A 17,373-nucleotide genomic window follows, 5' to 3' on the forward strand; every position below is an offset into this window, starting at 1 on the left:
CTTCACGTGAAAAATGTAACTAACAGCCTTGTACAAAGCAGGGCTAAGTACAAGATTCCATAGTCTAAGACAACAATCTTTACAAATAAGTATTAAATCTCTGGTGGTGAAGTAGCCTTCCTTTTATATAAAAATACTTGAAAACATTGCAACAAGTTTTGGATTGACTTTTAAGTCAGTTTAATTGGAAAATGAATCAAGGTTATAAAGTAAAGGAAAGCAGTAATATTCTTCAAATTACTAAACCTCTGATAACTGCTAAACAACCATTACCTGTAGAAGATTCCATCTTAGCTTTACTGTAAGCAGAGAAACAATTAATAGAGCAGAAAAGCTCTGTCTTCCCCAAGTCATTGGTAGTCTCAATCATTTCATCTGAGGGCTTCAATGATTTGCAAAGAACAGATGTAAGTGTTTTGGCTGGTTTCTGTTTAGAGATTAAAATAATATTCATATTCCTAGTATATGACATACATTGCTAACCAACAAAAAAATACCCACTACCACTGCTCTTAGTTGAAATATTACAAATAATGACAATGAGGCCACATTTTTACACTTTCTTAAAAACCAGAAAAAAAGGCACTATAGATTGCAATGACTAAAATAAAGGAAACTGGTCAATCTATTAGATAACTACTTGTATTATTTGTCAGATATATTAGTAGCAATAATAATACATATGCAAGCAATGAAGAAAGTGGTCATAGAAGATGTTCATCATTACAAGTAATCAACTGGATAAATAAACAAAAGTCTTATAATTATAGGTCTTTCCTCAATGCCAGCTTGGGCATCAACTCAGGAAAGCCTTCTGTTGGTGCTAAGGAGAAGCCAGAAAAGGGTGCTTAACACATGTTACAAGATGCTGTGGGAATCACTGTTTTTCTAGGCTAACTTCATGGTAAAAATTGCAAGCATACTCTAAGAAAGCAGGATACAAGCAGTAAGAGGTATAGAATACAGTGCATTCAGTAAGCAGTAAGTATGCAAAGGAAAAGGATATAAACTGTGAGGTTCACCACCTATTCTTTCTAGTGAAACATGAACCATTATTCCTGGACTTAACACCAATAGCAATGACGAAACAGAACTGCTTTTGGGGGCACAAAGTGCAAAGACAAACGAAAATAACTTGTACAGATTTTCCTTTTCTGTGAAAGAATAGAATACTCAAAGGAACAATGAAACAAAAAGTTGAGTATAATTTTGAAAATTTCTATTTTTATCTTTTATTAGTATCAATTTTTATATTTTGAGAAACCCCTAACAATTCACCAGTATTTAACTTAAACAACATTAGTGGTATAATTTATAATTAATTTACTATTCATCTGAGAAAGCTAATAGTAAACTAATACACTCTATGAAGATGTGGCCAAAATAATTACAATTTTACCAAACAATCTACTTTTTAAAATAAAAAGATACCCCGTATTTAGATTCATAAATTTGAACATTTTTCTAATTCTTGATTATAGTTCACTAACAATATGGGTTTTCTCCATGATCACTATCGCACAATATCTTACACGCAGGGCGTAGTGTTAGGTGGTGCTTTTTCACTCCATACATCCAGGTCAGCCCCGCCCCATCACACAGGCTGAATAACTGAGTACTCAATATAATTGTTTGTTTCTAAGGAAGAATTTATATTGGGTCTCAAAGCATCATCTGAACAAGCAAGATATATGACAGTTCCACCTCATGAAAGGGGATCAGATGACTAATTGTGTTCACCTCACTTAGTCCACCAAGTGGGCCAGCTTCTCTGCTCTCAGAACCACCCACTCAAGGCTCTCCTATCAGAAATAGGGGATTATTTCTCATTGGTTTATTTCCTCCTATGACTGATTCAGAAAAAGCACATGACATACTTGATTCATCTTAACTTTGCTCAGGTGTAGGAATTAAATAAATGGAATTAAAAACTGCTTGCCTTTTCTTCAAGGTAAGATTATTACCCTGAGATTCTTTAGGAAAATCTCCATACAGCTCTTATGAATTGTTATGCAAGAAGGAACTGTCAGTAGTCTTTTATTTCATCTCCTTCATCATCTTACAACTGAAACTATGTCCAATGGTACTAAAATCTACATCCCCACATTTCCCCAAAATGGAACCATTCACAAGGCAACCAATGGAAGGAACTCAATCTCCAATTTTTCATTTGACTCCTATTCAGTCAGATTCAAATGGAGCGGTCCTCACTTTATGCAACAGATTTTTATCCATACCTGCTTATATGCTGTAATACTCTTTGAACTACTAAAGTAATGAGACTGTCCTTCCATCGGAAGTATATGGAACAGACTAGAGCTACTGTAACAGTAAGCGCCACAGTTCTCACAACAGTTCATGATGAGGTTGTTAGCAGAGTGAAACTTGGAAAAACAGGCATTACTGCAAAGACTATGTTTCATGTTCTGGTATTTTACTTCATACTGAATCTAGGATTGAAGAAAAAAGATTCAGTAAAAGCTCTGATATTTAAGCAGAATAATCAGGGTTCCTAAGGGTTTTAAAAAAATTGCAACTTACAACAGTAGTCTTCTGACACATGCTGCACTTGGTTAAAATGTTATTAGTACATATGGTAACAAATTGTTTTCTTTTTTCTTCATATGACAAAAGACAAGATTGGCTGCAAAAATTTTTACTAGAGGTAGTATCTTCCAGCTGGACACTGATCACATCCTTTAGATTTAAAATGTCTCTAAAAATAAATAAGAGCACCATTAAACACTTTTACAATTATAATTTTTCTCTTCACAAGCTAAATCACTCCCACAAACCACCCTCTCCCCCATTGTTTCATTTACCTGAAGAACTGTGAATTAGTAGTAACAACATCAGCCTTGAAATAAGAAAACCTGAATTTGGCATCTAGTTCTATTATTAAGTAACAATAGATAAGTCATTTATCCTCCCTAAATGTTATTTCCTCAACTATAAAGTAGGAATTATAAAACACATCCGCTAGTGCAGTTTTGAGGATTACCTAGCCTGTATTAGTTGGTGTTAGTGAGAACAGAATGATGATGAGAAATCATACCTGACCAACTTTGGAATCTACTGGACAGAGGATTTCAAAGTATGGTCTGCAAATCCCTGGGGATCTCCCAGATACTTTCAGGGGGTTCACAAGATCAAAACTATTTTCATAATATTAAGATGTTATTTGCCTTTTTCACTGTGTTGACATTTGAATTAATGGTGCAAAAGCAACAGTGGGCCCCTGCAATTCCACTCCTAGGCATATACGCCAAAGAATGGAAAATAAGTACTCAAGAAAGTACATGTACGTGCATGTTCCTAACAGCACTATATACAGCAGCCAAAAGATGGCAACAGCTCAAATGTCCATCAATGAATGAATGGTTAAACAAATTGCAGCATATACATAGAGCAGAACATTGTTCAGCTATAAAAAAGGAAAGAAGTACTGATATACATGCTACAACATGGATGAACTTCAAAAACATGCTAAGGGAAAGAAGCCAGACACAAAACGTCACATGCTGTATGATTCCATTTATATGAAATATCCAGAATAGATAAACTCATAAACAGAACACAGAGATCGGTAGTTGCCAAGGGCCGAGGGGAGAGGAGGGAGGGCAATGGGGAGACACTGCTTAATGGATAAGGCATTTTTCCTCTGGAGTGACAGCAATGTTTTGGAACTAGATGTGGTAGCTGCACAACACTGTGAATGTATTAAATGCTACTGAAATGGTTGTTATATGAATTTCACCTCAATAAATTGGGAAGAATGAAAAAGCAATGGTGGGTAAAACTGCCAGAGCTTTTATACAAATCAAGGCAGCGGCACCAAAATGTACTAGTATTCGTGTTATTCACTGCCATGCATTTGCTGTAAAAATTATTCACTTTATTAAACTTGATCCTTGAGTACAACTTTTCATTATTCTGCGTGATGAAATGAGACACAGGCATAAGTATTTCCCCTGCACACCCAAGTATGATGGTTGTCTCAAGGAAAATCTCATGTGGGAACGTTCAAGGGTTACAATGTGAGTTAGACTTTTTTCACACAACACATTTTTACTTGAAAGAACAACTATCAGACAAACTGTTAACCAGAACTGAGTATCTGGCAGATATTTTCTCAAAAATGAATAAAGTAAAACTGTTACTTCAAGGAAAACAACTGCCAATATTTATTGCCAACAATAAGATTTGAGCCTTCATTGAAAATTAGAATTTTGGAAAACTTGTATCTGCCACCTCCAGCTTCATCGTTTCCCAACACTTAAGACTTTCCTAATGAGATTAGTGGTGATTTTTTTTTTTAACAAATGTGATTTTAAAAATATTGCATAATGAAATCTGTCAACATTTGGAAGATCTACATAACTCAGTGAACCAATATTTTCCAAATGATAGCATGTAATGCAAATCATTCATGGGTAAAAGAATCATTCAAAGTACAAATAGACCAATGAATTTTAACATTAACAGTACAAAAAATTCACTGATATGGTTTCAGATTCCACATCACAACTAATCCTTAAGAAACTACCACTTGTTTTCCGGTGGGCCGGCCCCGTGGCTTAGCGGTTAAGAGTGCTCGCTCCGCTACTGGCGGCCTGGGTTCGGATCAGGGTGTGCACGGATGCACCACTTCTCCGGCCATGCTGAGGCCACGTCCCACATACAGCAACTAGAAGGATGTGCAACTATGACGTACAACTATCTACTGGGGGACTTTGGGGGGAAAAAAAAAAGGAGGAGGATTGGCAATGGATGTTAGCTCAGAGCTGGTCTTCCTCAGCAAAAAGAGGAGGATTAGCATGGATGTTAGCTCAGGGCTGATCTTCCTCACAAAAAAAAAAAGAAAAGGAAACCACCATTTGTTTTCTGGTGTAGTATCAAAGAAGAGCAACCACAGTTATCTAAAAGGCTATTAAAACACTTCTCCCTTTTCCACATATTTGTAAGGCCAGATTTTCTTCAGATTTCAACTAAAATAACATTTTCCAATAAACTGAATGCAGAGGCAGACATGAAAATCCAGCCAGATATTAAAATGGCTTGCAAAACTGATAAAACAATGCTCACTAAGTTTTTCTTAAAATTTCTCTTCTCAATAAATTAAAAAAGTATACGGTTATCTTTCATAAAAATATTATTTATGTCAACAGGCACTGAAGTTTATTATTTTTAAATGAGTTAATAGTTAAAAATTTCTCAGTTTTAATTTCTAACACAGTATATATTGGTAGACATAACCTATATAAACTAAAGCTCTTTGGGTCTTCAACAATTTTTAAGAGTGTAAATGGGTCCAGAGACCAGAAAATTTGAGAACTGCTGCTACAGGCAATGCCAAGATATCTGGCTACCTAGAACCCTCAGAATATCAATCTTTCAGCATAATAGTTTTCCAGATGAAATACTCCTGAAATCAACACTATTTTAACACTTCAAAATTTATAAATTTTTAATGTATTAGGATCTCCTTCTTAAAGAGATGGCACCCAAAATAACAGGTGCATTTCTCTATCACATCAGTCATTTAACTGGTTTAAAATATAGCTCTAAATGCAGTACCTGAATTGTGCTATCCTTGTACTTCATTTGACAAAAACTTTTCTAGGATTCACTGTGTGCCAGGTAGTGTTTAGGCCTTGGTGATATAAAAATGAGTATAATCTAGCCCCTAATGTCAAGAGGTTCATAGTCTAACCAGGGCAATATCAATTCTTCAAAAACATTAATTTTATGATCAATGAATGCTTTGGGAGTTATGAACACCATGAAAACACAGACCATGGAACAATCAATCTGGGGAAGGTTGGGGGTAGTAAGAGGAGAGGAAGGAATGGTGTGGGAATAGACAAGAGGTAAAGATATCTGAGGCAGGCCTTTAAGACAGAAAGAAATGAGCCAGATGGGAAGGGAGGCAGAAGAACTGCATCGGCAGAAGCGTGGAAGTCTGAAAATGCTTACTGGTTTTTGCTGCTATCAGCACACTAGATTGCTCGCTTCTAATCTAAGGCCTTATAAATAAAAAAATCAAAAAATGAATTTTGTTACAAGTGCCTAAAAACAGCTTGAACAAACTCTGAGCATAGGTCTGAACAACTTTTCTACAAATAAATGTTACGGCATTAGTGCATGGGCCTATTCTGAACTCTATTGATTGCTTCCAGGATCTCTGGTTGGTTCTAACTGGCATACCTAAGTGCAGAAACAACACTGAAATACACAGCTCTCAAAAAAAAGTCTTATTTTTCTAATATGATTTAAAACGTCATTTTCAAAGCTCTTTCATTTGGCTCATGAAATAGAATAAAAACTGCATTAACTCAAAACAGATTTCAAATCACTGCCATAAAAGAAACTTCAACAATAAGTGGTAATTACCTATAACATCTTAGAAACTAAATATTAGTACAAGAGGCTAATGAATGTAGAATAAAAAAGTTTTGAAAAAAGCATAGGTTACTCTGAACAATGGGTAGATGGCCTCTCCCAGTCTAAGCATTACTACCACCTTTCTGCCAACCTATAAAATAGTATTTGTATCAAAAAAATTTTATTCCAAAGGAAGGAAAACTTGTTTCGTATTTTTGCTCATACTGGATTTCCTTGCCTTAGAGAACAACTTACACACTAACAGCCTTTTCAATCTGTCTTGAGACATCTGCTAAAGATGTATAACGGGTAAACTCAACACAGCAACAAGGTACCTTAACTTTTCAGGGCCTCAGTTTCCTCAAAACCAAAATAAAATGTTTGGACTGGATGATCTCTAAGGTCCCTTCCAGTTTTGATTCTGCAGAGAAAGAAAGCAGGCTGAAGAGAGTGCCATATAGTGCATAGCAAAAAAGAAAAAAGACAAAGCATAGTATTGAAGAGTTGAAAAAGCACAAGAGAAAGGCAAGTAGAGTCCCAGGGAGTGAGACCTGAAGCAGCAGTCAAACAAGGAGCTGAAGCAACCAATAAAAAGGGTTTGTGAGTTTGCTAAGAGAATAATAATAGTGATAACTAAAATTTACTGAGTTCTTAATAAATGCCAGTACTGTTCTGATACCTTAAATATATTATTTAATGCTCATAATTCTTATGTACATTTATTAAAACAGATGGGAATACTAAGAAAGAAGTTCTCAATGCTTTTCAAACTTTAGCATGTATTTGAATCACCTGGGGATAAATGCAGTTCTGATTAAGCAGGTCTGGGCAAGACCTGAGATTCTGCATTTCTAACAAACTCCCAGATGACAGCTGCTCAGGGATCACACTTTGAGTAGCAAAATGTAACTGTAAATGAAGGAAGCAAGATTCAAATTATGGCAATCTGATTCCAAAACAAGACATTATTTGAAAGGAATTTATTATATTTAGAAGCAAAATTGGTGGCCTATGTGTTTTCTTGTTCTGAAACAATGACATTTAAAACTTAGTATTTGCATTTAATGAGTACAAACCAACCAGAATTATAGTACAATAAGGAGGCTCTGAACACGTGAAGCACTGATCCTTTATACATCTCAGGGTAGAGTTCAAGGTTCTGGACATTTTTCACTAATTCATTATGAAATTACTACTACTTGCTTTCTCTGTATCCAAAGTGCCTCACATAAGTAAAAAAGTTAGCAACAAAGACCCCAACAATAGATCATAGAAATCTTGAAAAGATTACATTCGTCCATCTATGTTTACCTATGGCTATTAAATTTTTCAAAACAATTAAATAACTTCATTTACCATTACAAGAGAAACACATAATTTTACACCTTGGAAGATCCAAAATAACTGTCAAATGCTTAATTTTTTAGTAGTTGCTCCCTATACAGTTAAATGATAAAATACAATGGGCATATAATAATCCCACATATAGAGAATTCCAAGTGGAAAAAGTAGGAAAATAAGTTTTGGAAGTCACATTATTTAAAGTTGAAGAGAAACAGAACTCCTCACATTTTCATTTCTGCAAATCTCTCAATAAACAAAAAAACTATTTCTGAAGAATGTATTAGAGGAACTGAAAGCAGAAGCAGCTTCTTTTCACTAAACCAAGGTGATACTTCTTCAGAAAAAGTGAAAATGTAGAAAATTACAACCAACACTCTGATCAAGATCTTTGTAGGGAAGTAATAGGGAGTGTAATTTAGAATTATATACTTTGAGCAGTTTGAACAAGTTCTCTTGGGAGTTGCTGGTGAATTGGCAGATGAGATGTATTCAGCGATGCACGGTGTGGAGCAGAAAAGCTGACTAGACCCTTTCCTCTGATAAGCTGTTTGCCCCTTCTGAAGAATTTTTTTACAACCAGAACAGGAAACCTGAATAGCTGTAGTTGAAACTGAAGGAAGCATTTTACTCATGCCAGATGATGCCAGAGAAAGCTGAATGCCAGTAGTCAACTGTGAAGCTATAAACACAAAACAGAAAGAAAAAAATTAGCATGCTTCTTTCATTTTCTTTTAGAGGTTACTTCTCCCGGATTTGAAACCCAAAACAAACAATGCACTATTCAAAGGCATTCTAAAAAAGTAGGGGGCCAATGCTCGGTCTATAAGATCCTGATAATCCTGTACTATCATGGAATGTGCCCACATGCCTGAAAAAATAAGTGGCATGTTAATTATAGCAGGTTGAACTTTTTACGTTTTTTAATGCAAAGCATTATTTTTTAAATGTGAACACTGAGGCAAAAAAAAATTTAGCTCACAATGGAGAAATGCAAGTTTGCACATATTTCATTACTTTTTAGTTTCACATAATACGCAACAAAAATGAAAAATATATTTATCTTAATTTAAAAAGCCAAACACATCAAAGTGATTACATTTAATTCAGGATTAGTCAATAGTCGCTATGACATTATAAATTTAGGTCCTGCAGCAATTGGATTACATTGCATCTTTAAACCATAATAATATCTCCAATAATTTAATAAGTTAGTCTCTTCAAAATAATTAGAAAGCAAATGTTTTCCTGTGCATATAAATTCTCTTGATTTTTATATATGTTTACAGCATAGTCTTACAATTGAAAATAGGACAAAAGTATACAGCAATATTCCTTTTAAATATGAAAACTGAAAATAACCCAAATACCCAGGAACAGGAAAGTGATTACAGGGACTACGATGTTATCAATATGATGGAATAAATATGCAACCATGAAAAAAATGAAGACTATGAGAAAACATTAAAAGGTATATTTGAGTTAATGTTAAAAAAAAAACAAAAAAAAAAAAGTAGGGGGCCAGCCCAGTGGCGTAGTGGTTAAGTTCGCACGCTGCTTTGGCAGTCCAGGGTTCCTGGGTTTGGATCCCAGGCACGGACCTATACACCATTCATCAAGCCATGCTGTGGCAGCGTCCTATATACAAAGCAGAGGAAGACTGGCAACAGATATTAGCTCAGGGCCAATCTTCCTCACCAAAAATAAATAAATAAATAAAATAAAATTAAGAAGTAGAATAAATTGACTACTATATTGGTCAGAATAAATATGATTAACTTAAACAATTCTGTTACCACTGTCTGAAAACGTAGAATTTATTTTCAGTTCATTCTCCTGAGTTTTGGGCTGTTGGGCTTGACAATACTCCTAAAAAAGAGTTGAAAATAATGAATACAATGTGTTTAAAACAACCAGCCATTCTATGGAAAATGACAAATTATGCTCAAGTCTGTTCAGTGAATTGTATAATTGAACTGAACCATGGTACATATGTAAGCACTCCCCTTTTGGTGACCTTTGGCTGATAATACCAATCAATTACTGCATTATTTTCTATTGTACTCAGATGTGACTTCAAAAATTTTTGTTAACACAGTCCCTCAGTAGCTACTACAAATAGACAGACTTAATAATGACACCTATTTTCCCTCCTTGTTCTAATCACTAACAGCTAATTGTCTTCATAAAGACCTTAAACACAAAAATTGTTAGATTGGGCTGAATGAGTCTGACAAAGGAGGATTTTTTCAGAGCAGCAGGTAATCTATCTAAACATGATCTATGTGTTTGAATGTCCATGGGTTGAAGAAGCAACAGATACTTCCTAAATGGACAACATTCCCCAGTGTCACCAGCTCAATGGGAGTCATATCCTTACTTGATACTGATTTACTTTAGGCCTATTGCTAAACAGAATACTAGAAATAAATTAAAACTGAATTTACTTTTTGTTTCGTTAGAAATTTCAAGTGGTTCATATGCAAACATTCTAAGGAAATTTGGCCCTACTTAAGAACACTCACAGTTTTAGTCACTTTATCCTTTATATGTTTTTTAGCATCTGATACGCCTAAAAAAGTTTAAGAATAAACATGAAACTATTTTGGATAAAAAAATTATAAAGAAAAAAATTCTAAGAATTTAAAATTTACTAATTCTACCACTTAATAGAGGCAGTAGCATAAAAACATATAATGGGTTATTTGTATTGTTTCTATTCAAGAAAAATGAAAACAAAAAAGTGGTAACTTTAGTTAGGCCCATAATATCCTAAGCAATCCTTTTATCAATCCAAAACCAAATTCCAAACAGTCCATTCTTCTCTCAAATCACATTCTTGTGTATACTTGTTACGGCATTTAATAGCACACACCTTGTATCATTTGATCAACTGCTTTGGGGATGATAAGGATTTACGATTTTCAACCAATAAACCAGCATCTTAATAACTAAAATTTATAATTAAATGCTGCTCTAGAAAAAAAGAAAATAAGGTAAAATATTTACCTGAGAATTGTCGGGTTCTGTCTTAATTTCATTTAGCTCCCCTAGCTGTGGTGCCACTGCCTTGTCACATTCATTATCTACCAGTGATTCTTTCATCTTAGTATCTGATGCAAAGGAATCCTTCAGTTCCAAACTAATGGGCTTCTTCTTGGGGAACATTTTCCAGATTCCTAAAATAAAATATAAATTGATGAAGAGTCTAATTTTAAAATCAGTCCTTTTAAATATGGTAATTTTCTAGAAGTACAAAAGGGTCTTTAGACAGCTCGGCCTCAAGGTTCTTTCACAGTACCAACATTGGCTTCCTTTTCTTTATCCATTATTCCCCAATATAACTTTGCTTTATACCTCTCCGGTAGATATACCTCTACGCTTTCTTCTGGGACTGGTCTTCTCCATTTCTATTCCCCTAGGCCTAACTATAGCATAAAAACACCAAACCTACAAGTTTATTTTTAACTTATCAAACAGTCTTAGAAAATACAAAGCCTTCTATCTGAGGTTAATCCAACCACCTGTACTCACTACCTCTCTCCCACACTGCCCTCCTATAGAGCCCATTATCATCTGCATCTTCAACTCCTCTTTCCCTCCTACTGGTCCTCACATTTAAGGACTTAAAATACATTCAAGGATCCAACTTCTAAAGCTATTGCCCTCTCTGACCACTCCCTCCCTCATCCTTGAAATTCTCTCTTTCCATGAATCCTATGACTCCAAGATCTGTTTCTCCTATTTCTTTGCCAGTCGTCTTCTCATTTATTTCACTTGCTTCTAAAATATTTGTGTTCCTCCAAAGCACAATTCCCCAGGACTCTTCTCACTTGCTGTATGAGCACAACCTTAAATTCAACTATCATCTATAGGCTGATTTTCCCCTATACTCCTGAGTTGCAGCCCATATAACTAATTGCCTATTAATTATCTCCACTTGGATGTCCCAGTGGTCCCTCAAACTCAAGAGACTTAAAACTATACTCTTATATTATCACTATAAACATGCTTTACACGTTCTCTTTCTTGGTAAATGGCACTGTAACTGAACCTCTTAATTCTCAAGTTCGTGTGCCCAATGCACAGTAAGCCAAACAGTGAGACATCGGTGCTTGGAGATGGAAAAGAGTTTATTCGAAATGGCCAAGAGGAGAAGGTGGGAGGCATGAGTTCTCTCAAATCTGCCTTAAGAAAAGAAGGCAGGGGGTTTTATAGAACTAAGGGGTGTGGCAGGAGGAGTTTCAGAGACACAAAAGCATAATCCATGTTTCTTTCACTCTCAATAAGCCCCTGGGCAATCTGACTTCTGGGCATCAACTTCTGGGCTGGGGGCTGGTTATCCTGCAATCCTTGAAGGCATTCTCTTTATTCTGTAAAACAAGCTCATAAATCCTTGTCACCCTTGAGTTACCCCTCAGGTTAAACATCAAAATAGCAAATTGACAAGATTAACTTCTTTTCATAACAAGGTTGAAAGGTAATCTTATTGAATATTTACAGTAACCCTCAGGTACCTGGCTTCAATCCCCACTGTCTTTTTTTCCCTTCCTCATTCTTGTAGGAAGCAGAGTGTCAATCATTCTGGCTATTTCCTGCTGAAAGGGGGTGAAGAGGGGGAAACTGTGGAATGAAATTTTTCAACCTGAGACTGAAAATACTCTTGGGTACTGGCTTATATTTTGCATTGTATGTTATTAGAATTTTTGCACCTCATTCACCAATTTTAGTACAACATCTAAAAGCACATTTTATCATCAAATATCTGGCCAGAAAAATAAGTAGTATACAGACAACCCATATTTGAATAGTCCCTGAAGAATAGATCTAATCCCTTGGGGAATCCAAGAGAACAGTCTTGAAAACCAGTCTAGACATTGTATGACATATCCAACTCTAGAAAGATTACTTGCCTTTGACAACATCTGAGAAATTCTAATAATCCAAGTGTCCTTCCAGGCTTGGGGGTCAAAGTCAACAAGGAAGCATAATAGCCAGTTTACAGATAGTAAACAAAAACCTCAAAGACAATTTACAGAACTAGAATCTAATATCCACAAGTGTGTATTATAGTTTCTACTGAAACATAATTTTTCTCTCTAAAATCACCCTCATTTTTACTAAATATAGCCAAATTAAGACTAATCAGTTAACTTGGCCCAATTATTTACATATGTACACCAAGAATAGCAATTGATCATATAAACTCTTTTAAATCTGCTTTGCTGGAACTTTTTATAAGGAATCTCAGATTGAACTTCAAAGGCCTATCGAGGCCAGGAAAGCCAAGCCAAGAACCTGTCAACAGACTCCACCTGTAATACCTATAGATTTTGGTGAATTCCTCTCTTCTTGAAGTCCCCAAAATATTCTGAGGTTCCAGGCACCTGCTAGAGAAGTGATCTTTACTCACCTGGTAAGGTTGCTAGGTACCAGGTACAAGGTATCAGGCCAATATTTCCAAGTGGCTTTATTTCATAAAGTCAACCTTTATTCCTCAAAAGCTGTCTGGTCATATCTGAGTCTATGCATGTTTCTCTCAAATATGACATTCCAGTCAAAGCTTTGGTAATATAACCAATGTTTCCAATTGTGCCCTGTTATAAGGAGAACAGATTTTTATTGCACTCATGCATACAACTATATTGCACTTATGCAAAGAACAGATTCTTATTGCAGTTATGCAAATAACTACATTGCCATGAAAACAATACTCACTCACTCACTCACTCACTAAGAGTTTCCAAATTCTGGAGGGATCAGGTAGGGAGAAATAGATAAAAGTTTCAATTTTGCTTGCAAAAGTATAATTTACCAAATTGCTATAAGTCATAGTTAGCTTGAGAGAAAAGAGAAAAAAATTTCCTCATCAGTTCATCCAGTCCCATGTAATCAACTCTTGATCTTGATCTTCTGTAAGCAGTTTCATGAAGTCATTAGTTTCTCCATTAGAGTTCTGTAATTTCTTACCCTGTTCAGTTTTATAATCTGAAAGTTTATCAGAAACTTGTATTCTAGATTGTGTCCTTTCCATGAATCTCTCTGAAGATGAAATACATCCGTAAAAACATCAGAGTAAAACAACAACTATCTACAAAAGACAAGGAGACTTGGCTATTGCTATGACATACAACACTTCAAGATAATAAATAGAATTATGGCTGACAACCATGACAGATCAGAATTTTAGGAAGGTTATATAATTTTTAAAACATTTATATCAATAACATTTACCCACATAATACCATCTAAGAAGGTTTACCATCACTTATTTGACAATGCTTCCCATGTAATTTAACATACCAAATAAGCCTAATTAGTTTAGTATCTTCTTTGTAGGAAGACAGAGAACAAGTTTCTTCCAGTAGTCCCGAGAATAACTGGAAATTCTCAGTTTCCTTTTTTTTTTTTTTTAAGTCAAAAGAAAGACTTTAATTTTGGGAGAAGTTCATCAAAAATATCAAAAAGTTTTAAAACACTTGGTAAAATAGGAAACAAGGCTTAGTTATCCATTTAATCAAAGTGACAACAGAAATTATTTTAATAAAACATAGTTTTTTCTGTCTTTTATGTAGACTTATTCAAAGGTAAAGAAAACCTTTTATACTCTCTTTATCAAGAGCAGACCCAAAGTTAAAGAAAATTATACCAAATTCTAATTTTGCACCAGCTTACTTTTGACATTAAAACTCATTTACTGGGGCTGGCCTGGTGGCGCAAGCAGTTAAGCGCCCGCACTCTGCTGCGGCGGCCTGGGGTTCGCTGGTTCGGGTCCTGGGTGCAAACTGACATACTGCTTGGCAAGCCATGCTGTGGTGGCGTCCCATATAAAGTGGAGGAAGATGGGCACAGATGTTAGCCCAGGGCCAGTCTTCAGCAAAAAAAAGAGGAGGATTGGGGGCCGGCCCCGTGGCTTAGTGGTTAAGTGTGCACGCTCTGCTACTGGCGGCCCGGGTTCGTATCCCAGTGCGCACCAACGCACTGCTTCTCTGGCCATGCTGAGGCTGCGTCCCACATACAGCAACTAGAAGGACATGCAACTATGACATACAACTATCTACTGGGGCTTTGGGAAAGAAAAAAAGGAGGAGGATTGGCAATAGATGTTATCTCAGAGCCGGTCTTTCCTCAGCAAAAAGAGGAGGATTAGCACGGATGTTAGCTCAGGGCTGATCTTCCTCACAAAAAAAAAAAAAAAAAAGAGGAGGATTGGCAGATGTTAGCACAGGGCTGATCTCCTCACACACACACAAAAAATTTACTTAATTGGACTCACTTTACTCTTAGACAACTTCACCATGTATACAACTCCTCAGGGTTTTACCTTCACAAACTTTCTGTAACTTTCTTTTTACATTCAGAATTTGTCCCAAGTTTTTCCTTTTTCTTTCCTAGTACTTTAGGACAAATTTATCTTTCTTAACAAAACAAACAAATATCTCTATTCTTTATACCTTATTTACTGAAAACATTTTACTTTTCTTGTATACAGACTTTCTAGAAATACATGCCTTCTCTTAGAATAGTCCTCAGAATGTACAAAACATGCCTATCAACAAACCGAAGCGTTTTTTAGTTTCTCTGAGGTAAGAAACCAAAGGCAGATAAATCTATCCTTAATAATCAATTTCTAATATTTTATCTTATGTGCTAATGACCTAGATACTCAACAAATTTTCATCATTTAACTTAATTTAGCAAAAATTATAAAGTTTCAAGTTACCAAAAAGAATTTGGAAGTAGGCCGGCCCCATGGCTTAGCGGTTGAGTGCGCGTGCTCCGCTACTGGCAGCCCAGGTTCGGATCCCAGGCGCGCACTGACGCGCCACTTCTCCGGCCATGCTGAGGCTGCATCCCACATACAGCAACTGGAAGGATGTGCAACTATGATATACAACTATCTACTGGGGCGTTGGGGAAAAAAAGGAGGAGGATTGGCAATAGATGTTAGCTCAGAGCTGGTCTTCCTCAGCAAAAAGAGGAGGATTAGCATGGATGTTAGCTCAGGGCTGATCTTCCTCACAAAAAAAAAAAAAAAAGAATTTGGAAGCTGTTTCAGGTATACAGACCATAAGACATAATTATTATACCCAAAAACTCTTACCCATTTTTATCTATCTAAACCATTTGTTCCCAAGAATTGCATTTTGATTACCCATGAAAACTTCATAAGACATTACACAAAATTAGCTATAATTTTAAGCTATTATTTTGCTGACAAATTTGTATTTGACTAGTAAGCCCATGTTGCATGTCTGTATCATATTCAATGCTTATATAACTCTGAGGACATGCCTATTTCAATCAAACCAACAAACTTAAATAAGCTTTTATTTACCAAAGATTATTTCATATACCTTAATTTTTAATGAATTTATGTAAGCGCTTACTTTAAGCCAATTAAACAGAGCTCTTAATTTTTGCGATAGCATCCAGAGGTAGAAAAATATCTAACATTTATAACATATATACATACACATAACAATAGATAGATGCAACAAAGATTTTATAGCCTCTGTTTTAAATGTCCATCCAGTCACATTATCCTTAAATTTGCTTCTTTCCCTCTGGGTACATAGCTTTATCTTAATTTAGGGAAGAAGGCCTAAAAAAAATTCCTATCAGGCTTTAAATATCAACTTCCAATTTGGCCAAATTTCTGATCGTAAGTTACTAAATCCTTTCAAATATCTTGTCAAGTTTCAGCTGGGACAAACAGTAACTATTCCAGACGGCGTTAACTCCAACTCCATTAACATTTTTAATTTTAGTTTCCCCTTGACTGTTTAAGGGTAGCAGTTTCTCATTGTTTCAGAATTTAGACACAGCCAGTCAAAAGTATACTTATGCTGCAGCTAGAACGAGATCTCAAAACCAAACCAAGCCAAGAGAACTTCTGTGAGCAGATCCCCTAATTCTTCCTTAATATTGGGCATCCTCCAAATCAAGACCCTCACATTGAAGGCCAAACCAAGGCTTCCTTTTTGGAAGTCAAACCAGAAGGAAGAAGAAATAAGAATTTGGTCACTTGTACCAAAGCTTACCTACCAAAAAAAAGTATGCTGTTTTACAATATTAATACTCAGGGAGTGTTTCCTCCAGTGAGACACGATGCCTATCTCCACAATACAATTTATAATACAATCATGCAAAATAGATGTAATCATTTAATTCCATAAACTCTTAGACCTCTAATTATAGCTTTCATTAGGACTTCAATAACAAGTCTCCGTCATTTCAAAGAATGGTTCTCAGGTCCTAGAGAAGATGGGAGCAGAAAATCTACATCACAAAGGCACAGAGAAAGCATTCAAGTTTGCTCCAAAATGAGTTTCTGGGGCTTATTTGCCTCATCAGTCCCAGTATAACAGGAGAGGCTTTGGGACTGGCAAAAGGACAAGTCAACTTTGAACCACCTTCTAGCGCCTCTGGCCCTGCAGGGATTTGCAAGACAAAGACAATTATTTCCAGTTCCCCAAAGAAATGGATTACAGGCTGAATGATGAGAGGTTGATTCACCCTTTCAGCTGCATTTTTCCAACTGCTTCTTTATGTCAGGGAGATTTTTAACTTAAGTGAATCAAAAGATTTTTATGTTCTAAAACTTTGGGACAATGTATCATACCTTTAATAAGTCTGCAGAAAGTG

At 35.7% G+C, this 17,373-nt stretch overlaps 1 protein-coding gene across 7 annotated transcripts in view; it reads right to left on the reverse strand.

Annotated features, from left to right (window-relative positions):
* ZMYM1 (zinc finger MYM-type containing 1) overlaps window positions 1-17,373 on the reverse strand; it is an 84,402-nt gene that overhangs the window by 56,462 nt on the left and 10,567 nt on the right. For 2 of the 7 annotated variants that reach the window (XM_087446326.1, XM_087446321.1), the window contains exons 2-8: window positions 13,139-13,322; window positions 10,735-10,904; window positions 9,522-9,594; window positions 8,158-8,407; window positions 2,542-2,716; window positions 2,238-2,450; window positions 274-427 (exon numbers count right to left, since the gene is read on the reverse strand). In XM_087446326.1, the coding sequence (XP_087302452.1) occupies window positions 274-427; window positions 2,238-2,450; window positions 2,542-2,716; window positions 8,158-8,407; window positions 9,522-9,594; window positions 10,735-10,893 (1,024 nt within the window). In that variant the 5' untranslated portion in view covers window positions 10,894-10,904; window positions 13,139-13,322. The other 5 variants (XM_087446324.1, XM_014784130.2, XM_004425931.3 and 2 more) reach the window with 5 other exon arrangements.

The sequence above is a fragment of the Ceratotherium simum genome, chromosome 22 (genome assembly GCF_057802395.1).
Source record: "Ceratotherium simum simum isolate JZ-2026a chromosome 22, ASM5780239v1, whole genome shotgun sequence".
NCBI lineage: Eukaryota > Metazoa > Chordata > Mammalia > Perissodactyla > Rhinocerotidae > Ceratotherium > Ceratotherium simum.